Source organism: Haliotis asinina, chromosome 3 (assembly GCF_037392515.1).
Source record: "Haliotis asinina isolate JCU_RB_2024 chromosome 3, JCU_Hal_asi_v2, whole genome shotgun sequence".
NCBI classification, from domain to species: Eukaryota; Metazoa; Mollusca; class Gastropoda; order Lepetellida; family Haliotidae; genus Haliotis; species Haliotis asinina.
In genome coordinates this window covers 45,165,345-45,178,564 of record NC_090282.1, presented here as the reverse complement: position 1 = coordinate 45,178,564, position 13,220 = coordinate 45,165,345, and the positions used below count along the sequence as shown (strand labels likewise).

The following is a 13,220-nucleotide window of genomic DNA, read 5'->3' as shown; positions in this document are numbered from 1 at the left end:
AATTCAAAGTCAAGTTACACAGTGAGATATATTTGACAGAAAAGTGGTACTTCATCTGTTCTTCTAAGTCTACTGCTTTGTTTTATTACAAAAAGTTGTTTGTGACTTGTATTTCTAGTACTTACAGTCATTGTTGATATCCAGGGTCTGCAATATTCAAGGAAACTACTTAATATATAATGATCAAAGCAGTGTGCAGATTCTGGTCGACTAAACTTTAGGTTTTACTCAAATTCTACCTTGACATTTTCACACTCAGCTTTCCTGTACATATGATCAGCACGGATTTACCAGATCCATTGCATGTCCACATGCATAAGGCATCACATCTTTTAGTATCAACATCACTGATACAGTCACGAGGACACTCCACTTTTAATGTTTGAGATTACATTCATTACATATCCCAGTGATCTGCAAAGGTTTTCTTCAAGAAAAAACTGGTTCAAGATTTGTTGCATATCTGTGTACCTTTTTCACAGCATTTATCATCCTGTTTGTGCATAACTATCCGATTTTCATCCTGGTTTACATCTGTGAAAATGCTTAGATCTCACTTGGCTTGAGAATAACTGTCTTTACATATCATATCGCATGCTACAGATATGTGGATATCTTGTTTACATCTTGCATATCTGATTTATAGCCAGGTATGCATATTAATTACACAATCAGTATATTTCTCTTGGGAAAATAATAGTTTGAGATTTTGCATCCAAATTCTTTTCTGTTATATTTTCGGCATGACCTTGATATGATCAGCTTGTATGCTACTGATACCAGATATGAATTATATTTTAGTTTACATCTGTGGTCAGCCAGTATGCTACTGATGGTTGATATCTGGTTTATATCCTGATTTACATCTACAATAAAGCTTGTATGCTACTGATATCTGGATACCTAATTTACATTCCAATATATGGGGGAGCACCACATGGCTGGAACGTGATAATTCATGATTGCCAGTCATACTCCTATTAAGTAGTCCTACAGTCCTGCCAGAACAATTACTCACCTGTAGCCTATTTTGGATGCCACTAACATCTATTATTTTACTCTGGATCAGGCCAAATTGGACTTCTGTATAATCTGTAATTAGTAATCAATGTTGGAAAAGCTCGAACATCCTATAATGGCCACACGGAAGCCGTTACCTAGTTACTGTGCTCTGGTCTGGGTTGTGTTTTTTACCTTATCATATTTGTGTGAGATAATGTGATTATTGGTGCTGGATTGACACATTGTACAAGTGTACATCAAGATGAGGCGGATCTGCTGCAAGGTGCTTGACACTGGACAGAGGAATACCATGTAGTTTGTGGTCTACAGCTGGGCAGTGTCCATGATTAGCAGGCCCTGGTGCAACATCACCTCTTTGGCAATCAACAATAGGAGTTTTCATCATAATATGTCTGTGCTTTTAGTTTCAATGCTAGATGTCATGTGAATTAAATGAAAACACATACATGATCCAGTCTATTACAACTTGTTGTCTACCGTTTACTGTTAATGGTATGTAAATCATCACGTTATAATAGATCATAATTGAGCAACTACACTGCCTCCCAAACAGATGAATATTTTGGTCACACACTAATGTTCACAGTAGGATTCATAACTACTGACATATTTGGTACAGTTCATTAATGAAGGAGGGTCATGAAGCATCATGTCATATTGCAAATAACAGAAACCAGTTATTACACAGAATACAGTGGATGTGACCTGACTGTGCCACATCATATCCTGATGTCATTGATTGCTGCTCATACTGTCCACCACTGGGCTTCTGGCCAAGGGTTAATGATTAGCTACACTCACTCTCTCGCTGATGCAATGATATTCTCTAGTCCTTATGGGTAATGACCTTGGGGAAGCATAGTGGTTCTGCTTCAAGTGCTTGTCATGCTGAAGACCTTGGTTCAATTCCCCACATAGGTACCATGTGTGAAGCACATTTCTGGTGTCCCCTGCTGAAATATTGCTAAAAGTGGTGTAATACCAAACTCGCTCAGCTCAGCTCAGCTCAGCTCAGCTCAGCTCAAGACAGCTCCACTCCACTCTACTCCTCTCTACACCAATTCCACTCACAGAGGAGAATGCAGAGTGTTGTTTTTTACCCACAGAGCTGAGGCCTGCTGTTCCCGCCTGTCCGAGCTGAACCCCTATGTCAGCGTGGACACCTGCACTGACAGTCTGGATGAGAACTCTGATTTGTCCTACTTGAAGCAGTTCCAGGTGAGTGCCCAGACTTACCATGTTTGATTGTACAATTAGTGATCTGTCACCAAGCAGAGACCTGAATACTCCCAGTGAACACTCATGAGGATTAATCAATGCTAATAGGTCCAGTTATTGAATATTAGCCCATTACATAGAGGAATTCTTAATGGGTGCATTGGTGTTTTATTTTGTTTCATTTTAATGAACAAAAAGAAGTTTGTGGATTATGTATCTAAATATTTTTTACGTTGTTATGATGTACTGCTGGTTTCTTTCAGACACTAACCAATACATAGATACATAGACAAAAACAGTGTCATTGACCATTGGTCCATCAAACTATGCAATTTATTGAAAAGAATTTCTTCAGTTGTGTGAGGAAGATCTGCTAATTTTTAGACAGGCCTGACTGTATTTGATAGAGTCAATGTCATTTGTTCCCCTTACTGAAAGTCAAAAAGCTTTTCAGCCTGGTGTTGACCTCAGACACCACTGAAACTTCATATGCTTGTCCCCCATGCGAATGTACAATAAATACACTCACCCCTTTGGAGCATTTCTTTCCTGCCATTATGGCCACATGACCAGCCATGCTTGTCTGTCTCTCCTTCATCGCCCAACAAGGATGGTTAGAGGCACACTTGGGTCCCAATACGGCGTTAAGTTTTTTTTGTTATTTTGGTCCTATAATCCAAATTATGTCGTATTCGGTTTTTGTATTGTATTTATTGTTATCTTTATGTAAAATTTATAAAATTTCTTGTGTTGTGGACACATTTTTCCATCAGCTAAGTTGATGTAAAATATGGCTGTCAGTGGTTGATTCGCATGTAGTATGTCCTTCATGTGAACCTATTTGTTCTTCTAGTTCTACTATTCGCTGTGAACTTTGCAAAAAATTATCTGATTCAGAATCTGCATCATATATATATATTCTGTTCAAAGGTGTGCAAAGGACAAACGAAATAGGCTCTCACTAGTCTTGTTTAAATTGGTTTATTCTGCGTCTTGTAACCACATGTTGTTAACAGCTGACATCCATCATTTTAGTGATCAGCTAGACATACCCTGGGGGCATGGTCAAGATACCAGTGAATTGTCCTCCAGATCTCAGACGAATGGAGATCATTTCAACTTAAGAAATTGAAGTCGTCTTCGTCAAAGACTAAATCACTTCCCGACTACTTCAAAGTCTTTCAGCGATGAGATTATCCCTCCTGACAGATGACATATCTATGATGAATCTCCACTGCTTCTCGCTGTACAGATTTTCTGCATGCAGGTTCAACGAGCAGCGTCTACTAGACCTTCAGGAGCTATGTCTACTACACTGCATCCTTCAGAGAGTCTACTATCTACACAGACATCATTGTCTACTCTCAACACGTCAGATGCTTATGCGAACCAACAGCCACTACCTGCACCACAGTCACTGGACACCAGCCTCTGGATGTATAGATGAGTTTGGTTTCATCAACTCACGGAGTGCTCGCCCTCACCAATTGCAGTCTACAGCTGCAAGCATTCACTGTCTGCATTCCCGGTTCATTGGAGACACCGTCATTCATAATCTTCATCAGATACAGACTCATGTAGGAAAGGGTGAAAGACTCTCATAGAATGGTAGTCATTCCAGGGATACTTACAGACAGGAGAACCATGATAACACTCACTTCCCACTCACACATGCATTCATGGAAGGACGGAGATGGACATCGCCAATCTTCATCACTGGAGGAAGCCCTCTTTTCAGACTCAGAGATTACATCATGGATCACGAATGGTTTGGACTAAGTCACACCTTCGAACTATTCCAATGAGGCTCATACCTACATGATGAGTAAAGAGGACATTGATACTTTCTCGTTTCCTCCGAATCTGCCGATATCCACCATCCTGGAAACTTTGTCTACAGCCTTTCAGAGTATCAACAACAACACATCCTGGCCTTGGGCGCTTGTCGATTCCCACTTCAGCATATGAAGCCCGTTATGAAAATGTCCAAAGTAGATGATTCATACAAGTTCATCAGTGAGACTTGCAACAGATCCTACAAAGTAGGATACAACCTCTTGGCATACTTTCTTTAGACTCTCACATTCCAGGGCATTCAATGAGGCTCTCATTTCCAAATTCAACAACCTGGAGAATAATCAAGAAAGGGTTTCAACATCTTAACATGTTAGATCTCATTGCTCTGCAGGACAATTTGAGACCATATCTACTATGTTGGACTTACCGATCAAATGTCATCACAAGGACCTATTTACTAGAGTCGTTCTATAACATGGTCGCACCGTACTGGCCAGCGAGAGATTAATTCCCAATACTCATTGAGGAACTTGACTTACTACGATCGTTCAAGCTGGAAGACCAACAACACAGATTCAAGGCTCCAGCTTCGGATTTATATGTCCTACTACAACACCTCACGAGTGATGTCTGTGAGCCATTAGAACGGGCATCGCTTGCATTATTGACACAGAAAATGCTTTTTCTACTCACCTTACCTACAAGTCCACAGAAATACATGCTCTGGACTTAAGTCGCTCATGATTCGACTCCAGTCATTGTGAGATTGTACATTTAAGACTGAGATGGGATTTTAATGCTAAAAATCAACTGCCTGGACAACCAGACAGACAGTTCCACATCCCTTGATTATCTACAGTCCATGGGCCACATGATACACAAGAATTATCATTATGCCCAGTCAGAGCGTTGAAAATATATCTCTACCTTACTAAGACAAAGGGACAACACTTCAAGTGCCTGTTCATCCCAGTATCTGCTGAGACACCTACAACATCCTGTAACACTGTCTCAGTATGTATGAGAGCCGTTATACTTAGGGTCTACAAAGCAGCAAGACTCAAGCCTCTGCAAGCCTCCAGTCCACACAAAGGGAAAACATTAGCGTCGACACTTGCTCTACACCGAAATTGCTCATCATCAACTATAGTGGAAGCTGCTTTTGGAAATTGAACATGGTGTTTGCCAGTCACTACTTACAGGACATCTCCATGGAGGACATTGCTGGCATTCACCACTTTGGGCCACTTCTTTCACAACAACTAACTGTTCCACAAAGGTGCCAAGTTTCACTCACCCTTTTATCACGTGACTTGTTGAGACCAAGACTTTCAACGGAGTATAGCGGTTGACAGTCCATGCACACATCTTGAACAGGCTAGCATGAGTTATTATGACCCTGTACTTGTAGTGAAGATACTTGTACATGAATTAGGGTCGTGATTGGTCTTAATTGGAAATCTTGACATACAGTTGCATTAGACACTAGCATGACACTAGGTGCTGTTTTATATATCATCATGTTCCAGTCAACGAATGCGAAGAGACAAGTTTTACTGGATTTGATCACCACCATCTCAAAGATGAATATTGGAAGAACAGGACCAAACTATTGCCGTTATAGTTCCCGAAAGAGCGGGAAGTACTGACCGTACAACAGAATCCAGCATGGCCTGACCCACTGCTGTTTCCGTAGGATTCTGTGATCATGATGTGCATGATGAAGATAAAGAAAAATAGATAATTTTCTGAATAACATTGACATTTTATAGTTATCCTCTCAGGCACACTGAATTCCCAATAATTCTTGTGTCGGGCTTATGAGATTCGGAGAGAGTGGCAAGCATGGCGGGTCATGTGACCATAATGGTGGGAAAGGGAGGCTTCTGGTGGGTGATTTTATTGTATGTCAGCTTCAAATAGAAGGGAACTTATGGGATTTCACTTCAAGTGTTCCACTTTCTTCGTATAGAAGGAGGAGATAAACATAATAAGCTAAGTCAGGATAAGAATAAAATATCAATTTTATTCAGAAAATTACATTGTAAATGTGGTTTGTAGTGTTTAGTGGGACTAAACATAAACATTCTGCTCTGTACAGTACTGCCCTTGTCTTGACTAAGGTCTCAAATTCTATTAGAATGTATGTTTGATTCTGTGAACTTTTGTAAAACTGCCTGACTGAGGGATCTTTGACATCATACTTTGTACAAATTATGACAGTTTAGCATTCATATATAGAATATTGAAATATCAATGCTGCCAACAAGCTGGCATATGCAGGTGAACTACAGTACTATGATAATGTGATGATTATGCTTAGTGAAGTGGTGACAGTAGTGAGCAGACAGCCTCTGCAGCGAGTGTAGCATAAATGTCAGTCTGGTAGATAATGCTTATTAACATGTATATCTGCATATATGCCAGTTTTGTTCAGTACTTCATTGTCAGCACTTTAGAAATGTACATGTAGTACAGTGGAGAGTGTTAATTGCAGGTGGTGTGATCATTTGCCTCATGAATCATTCAGCAACTTTATCCTGTAGTATAAATAGACATCAATGTTTCTGTTTTTAGCCAGATACAAGAATAATTACTTTGAAGAGCTTTGGGCAAAATATTTCTAATTGCTACAGTTCATTAAATTTACTTACAATATGCACTTTAACAGGTGGGAATTGACAGGTGGTACACTTCTGATAAACAATGCCTTTCAAGAATTTTGTCAGTGTTCCATGGGGCTTACTGCAAACAGTTTGACCTTGTTCTAGTTTTGTTGGGCTCATTAATCCCAGATCCCCTCTCTTTGCAGTATGGCACAACTTGCAGTAGTTGTGAGCATCTTGCCTAACAGGGATGGCAGACTAGACTAGGGAGTTGTGAGTCAGTGGTCAGCAAAGACTCTCATCCATCGCTCCTCTGTCTGGAGGCTAGCATTAATGCTTCAGTCAGGCACCATTTGTTGATTACCCTGAGAAGTCCAATTCCCACCACAGGTTGTACATTACAGATCAATGTCGACAACAGACCCACAGATCATGCAACACTAGTAATTAATGAGACTTTGACTTCGTTCCAAAATAATTTCTCTCATCCTTCAGGCAACTTCTTAATTGTATCAGAACAGATGCTTTGATAGCTTGTTAAGACGATTCCTAGTTTAAAAATTCTTGGATATCTACTGCTTTTAGTTTTCTTTGATGTCCTCAGGAACAGTTTGAAGGAAAGCATGATTTGACTAAACTTTGATTATCAAAGTTGTTTATTTGTAAACATTTTACTACACCATTTTCCCAAATGTATGTGATTGGATCACCTTGGCAGCTTCCAAAATGCTTTTGAATGCTGAAATTTAAGTCATGTGATATCTTTATCAAGTAAATTTAAGTCAGGGACATCAATCATCATCAATGGGGCTGATTTGGTGAGCATTTAGGGCGGAGTTAAATATGCTGGCCTGATGCTCGAAACAGTCCTTGGTAACTGATAATGTTCCTTCACCGACCTTGTTGATACTGGCTGTGTTGTAATTAGCATTTTGTGGAGATGAGTCACTTTGTTTAACACACCAGGTCACTTAATGATCAGTTGATAAATCTGGTGAAAAGTAGCTCTTTAGACTTGTGGGTATGTTGTAATTTAAGTAAACTATGCTCTGCTGCTCTAATGTCAGTGCTGCTTGTTATCATGTTATCATTGATGAGACTAGGATGTTAGTTATTGTGATACCAATTGAAACTACGGCAACAAACTATCGTGATGGCCAGTGTGATATCATCGCATGAATTTAGTGATGGAGGTTCATGAATTGTGGTGATAGCAGTTATGACGTCAGTTCATGAACTTTGGTGATGGCCATTCTGACTGCAGTCATGGCTGGGATGATATCAAAAGTATACAGTAGGCATGGTCATTGTGATATCTCGTAGTAATCTGTACTTAGGTAATGATATCTTTTGTTAACTGTGCTGACACTCAGTTTGATATCACTGAGGATGCTAAGTATGGTAATTCTGCTCTTTGATAAAAACAACTCTTGTCCACTTGTCACTTGTTAGCATCCCACATTTTGTATGAGTATCAGCTTGACCTGGCAGACACGGTATAGAGTTGTGTCCCTTGGCTATCAGGATCCTACAGCTGGGACAGGTCCACATTTTTTACCCAGGTACCCCACCTCCTACAACCCTACCTTACCTGTTATGTTAATTCCTGACAGGAGGACAGGAAATTTGCAAGAAATGGTAATATATTCATCAGCTCAGAGGCTTAAATATTGTCGTGCTGTTCTACTCCCCACATGGACACAGTGTGTGGTGTGTGCCCATTTCTGGTGTCTCCCATTGGGAATTTTGTTTGGAATATTGTTAAAAGCAGCATAAAACTGAACTCACTTTCTCAAAATAGCATCAAAACAAAAATCCTTTTTTATTTTAATTTCCTGACTACACTTCTCTTTCCAAACCATGTTAGTATCACACTAGATAGCCAGGGTAGACACTAGATAACCAGGGTAGACACTAGATGCCAGGAAGGGGTATTCTTCAGTTTCAGCAGTTTTTGCTTAGTTCTACCCCCTGGTATGTGCAGGGAGTTTAGAGACTACTTTGGTGTGTTTTCACCTATATTTGTTACGATTTTTCAGTGCATCATCCTCACAGAGTGCCCATTGCCTGTTCAAGTGAAGGTCAACAACTTCTGTCGGGAACAGACGCCTCAGATTCATGTGAGTGTATTTTTTCTTATCCCTGGACATGATAGTCTAAATGAAGGATGAAGACCAGGGCCCGTTTCACAAAGCCTTCTTACCGGTCCGACCTCGTAAAGCAGGTCGTAGATCACCTCTTACTTTTTTTTACCCCGTTTCACAAAGACCTCATACATTTACACGGTGTTGTAAACAGCCCAAAATTTAGGACCTCGATTGACCTGTCGTAAATGCTTTAGGAGGTTGTAAACACTATTCAGTACAAAGATGGCATCAACGATTATGGTACTGCAAGTAATTAAAACACACCAACTTTTAAAGCCTGAGAAATTTTGAGACCAGTCGAACGTGCTCGACACTCTGGATGATTTTGACATGATGTCGAGATATAGATTTCCCAGGCATGTTGTTTTCTAAATGTGCAGAACGTTAGAGACCCACCATTTTTGACACAACATGAAATCATGATTCACAGCATTATTTGATGTACAGTATGATTTCAAATGTGAAAATCGGTCAATTACTATGACTGTTTAATTTGAAAAATAACATGCTATTGGTCACTGATATAAGTTTTTCATGATATTACCACTGAAAAATCTGAAACACTGCCGATGAATCCAGAATCGGTTCGGATGCTTTCGAAAATATAGTCACACGAACTCCTGTGTGCGCTTTCTGCCATATTGGATAGTGTTTACAAAATCTCGTGTCACGAAGGCCGGTATTGAGACGCCGATCACATCACGAATATTCCATAGTCAGCTGTGACAAATGCATCAGTGAATTCCCCATACATGTTAGGTGGATATTACATCTGGTCTTTGCCACCAATACCAACAGTCTAGATAAAATAATACGAAACATATTGGGTGTGAAAACAAAGACTGCGCTAGTTCCAAATGTAAAGAAACAAAAACTCTGATTTTACAGTGTGTAGCAGTTTATAAAAAAAAATCCGACATCCAGCTGGCTATTCATTGCTTTGAATGGCTCAATATGTATGTATGGAAAGAGTATCATAGCAGGAAAGAGGAAATTGAAATTAAATATAATGCAAAGATTTGACATAAGTAATTGTCAAAATTCCTGTGCAGCGTGACGCCTTAACAGAACCAAAATCATGCAGAACAACTACAGTAATTATCAACATTTCTGGCTTCTTCTCTTACAATGAAAACGATGAAAACATATAACAACACACAGATAGTCAGAGTCACTCTGATTACTTACATATCATATTTATGTTCAAACGATCCCTGAATCCAGGGAAGAATCCTCGCAAAATCCTATGCACCCTTCCTTGTCAGCAAAGTCACCATTTTGCAAGAAATCAGTCATCGGTTGTCATGTCATACGTCAACACTGTTGTACATATTAGGCGATTTCTTTGAGGTGAAGGTCGGATGAACAAGAGTAAACAAAAAAGTTTCCGATTACACTTTCAATACTATGATGTATATTTTGCGTATGGTTCAGATATTTTTTCATGAAGCCAATTTCAGTATCAACCTTTATCCTTGTTCAATATCACAACATACATGGATATAGGGTATACATTTTCATTCTTTGAAAGGTTTTGATTGATTGAAAACAAGTTATGAAAGAAGCTGACACATTTAGAGTAGCGTATTTAAACCTTTACACAAGTGTTAGTAGATCAAATGTGGTCATAACGACAACATGTACTTTTGTTCCTCTGATGTGCAATATTCAATACATTGGGACTAATATTGCAGTTTCTATTTGGACAAAAACCTTGGGAATAACAAGGTACGCAGGTGCCTGTTTGGTCTCGCTGTATGCGTTGCTATGCGACAAGGTACCTCTTAAACGTGTACAACATGGATTTAGGGCACCGTGGTACGACATGGATGTGACGTCTTTGTGAAACGGTCGTAAAGGAGTTCGGAAGACGGTCTTAAACAAGGTCGTATTGGCTACAACCTCCTAAATTTAGGAGACTTTTGTGAAATGCAGCCCTGGTTTAATTTTCCACATGGGTACAATGTGTGAAGCTCAGGTCTGGAGTCTCGAGCAATGATGTTGCTAGAATATTGCAGAAAGTGGTGTAAAACCATACACACTCACTCTTTGATAGAGAACTCTGACTGCAAGAGAACATTTGTTATTTGCCTAGAGTTGCCTTCTCATTAGGAATTCACATTTGTTTAAAGAAAACAGACATTCACATTGTTTCATGGGCAGTGCTCATTTTCAGTTCATCTCGTCTGACGTGTATGGAGTCTTTGGCAGTGTCTTCGTTGACTTTGGGGATGAGTTTGAGGTTGTTGATGCCACTGGGGAAGAACCTAGGGAAGTGTTTGTCAACAATATCACCAAGGTAATACTTTTTTCCCATTCCTTTAGCCTGGTTGGTAGCCAGGTAGGTTGTGCTACCCTAACCTACTCTAACCTCTAAACTTTGTTGACACATATCATCATATGTCAGTTTGGATAGATTGATGCTGATGCTGTTGATCACTGGATTGTTTGGTCCAGCATGGATTGTTTACAGTCTGCTGCCATCTTGCTGGAATATTGCTGAATGTGGCGTACAACTAAACTCTCTCAGTCACTCATTTCTGGAAATCTTAAGTAATGTGTATTTACATGTTGCTGATTCAATCTTAGACAGTGTGTTTATATGATTATTATTGAAATGTATCTATTTACCTGTTGATGATATATTATTGAAGTACATCACAGCTTGAAAGTTTCTACCTATTAAGTAAGTAAATGATACAGTTAATATGATGTCCTGATTTATGCTGTTCCACTGTAATTATTTTGTTTGGGAGTGTGACATTAAGACTTGTGATCAATCAACTTGGCATTATCAACCTGCATCTCTGTGTAATAAGGCTTGATAACAAGGCTGACATTTTGGAAGGGAGTTAGGCTTCTATGGCCCAGTCAGTGGAATATATATTTCGGGCACATTTTCGTGATCTGTCTTAAACATTTGTTTGTGTATGTATACTCTCAGATAAATGTATTTTTAATTAGAAAAAGTATATTCCCACAAGTGAACATGTTCAGCACAGGAACAGTGGATTCTGTCTAAACTTGACTATTGGTGCAATACATGACACAGAGGTCCAGAATAGTGAAAAGTTGTGTCCTGTGCTCATGTGGCATGAACATATTGGTTCACAGAGAAAAGGCACTCCATATTATTCCAGAGTTGGCTCCAGTATTCATAGTGTTCATAAGTAACTGAAAGAAGCATCTGCCATGACTATTGATCATTCTTATGCATCCCTTCTAACTCATGTTTTGTGAAAATTGTAAATATTTACTCCGAGTAATAGATGCAAACACGACTGAAGATTAGTGATTGTCCATGCTTCTTGTGGAGCATTGATTGTTTTACATACATTCCATGTATTTATCAGGATTGTCCAGCTGTCAGAGATTGTACAAAGAGCTAGTGCAATGCTGTGTCTGGCAGCACCAAATAGTTTGTCAGAGTTTATTGACGAGGACATCCTATAGAGGATGTGTGAGTGAGCTGCGTGACAAGTTAATCTGGATTAGAGAGCATCATTTGGGGATTACTGTTCCTGTTTCCTACAAGTTAAGTCTATAAGCTATAGTGAAGAAAGTCCAGAACAGATTATTTAGATGTTTCTCGATGGTGAGTTAAGATGGTGAATTTAGGGACTGTAAGTTCCTACTGATATATTGACAGAGATTCTAATTCAACAGAATCCGCTTTTGACAGATTCCACTTTATAAGCGAAGAGGTTTTATGGCTGTCGTATTTGCCAAAATCAGAGGCCTGCTCCAGCAGACACTCATTTACCAAATTTAGACCAATCTGCAAGTAATCTTTGTTCCAATGAACTTTATTATTTATATACAGAAACAGGCAGATAATTTTCAGGAACATCAACAGAGTTTTGCATCAGAAAGGTTTCAGGAAACCTTGTTATGAGGTTGAATCCTGTATCCTTCCGCACTCATCATTCCGGTACTTGTGCTTATGGATTTCACTGAAAATGTCCAAAACTTCCATTTCCAAACTGAGTCAACAACTGAACACTTGTTTCCACAACCCAAACTCTTCACTAACTTACTCCAGAAGTCAGTCTGATGTGAGAGATATATAAAATCAAGGGGATTGTTATATATCCTACTCACACAATACAATGTGGAAAACATTGCCTCGAAATAGTTAAACCAGAATCAGAACATATCATGATGGGAACAACCTTATCTCAAAATGATGGCCCCTGGAAACATGGTGTAAATGGGATTTATAAATGCTGTTGTTCACAACAGCAGATCTGTTGTCACATCTGTGTAGTGTTGTCAATAATTCATGAGATCAGGAGACCGTACATAGTGTTAATTCATCATATCCTGCATATGCCATATTTATCAACTTTAGAATTCACTTGAACACAAAGCACATGCCATCAAGGTGATTTAGTGTTTTGGGTAAAAACAATTTATATCAGAATTGAAA

At 39.2% G+C, this 13,220-nt stretch overlaps 1 protein-coding gene across 1 annotated transcript in view; it reads left to right on the top strand.

Annotated features, from left to right (window-relative positions):
• The window catches only part of LOC137278100 (ubiquitin-like modifier-activating enzyme 6), a 78,653-nt gene that overhangs the window by 15,763 nt on the left and 49,670 nt on the right, over positions 1-13,220 (top strand). Inside the window, exons 6-8 of the mRNA XM_067810219.1 lie at positions 2,130-2,241; positions 8,684-8,764; positions 10,968-11,090. Of these exons, the coding sequence (XP_067666320.1) occupies positions 2,130-2,241; positions 8,684-8,764; positions 10,968-11,090 (316 nt within the window). The remainder of the gene's footprint in view (positions 1-2,129; positions 2,242-8,683; positions 8,765-10,967; positions 11,091-13,220) is intronic.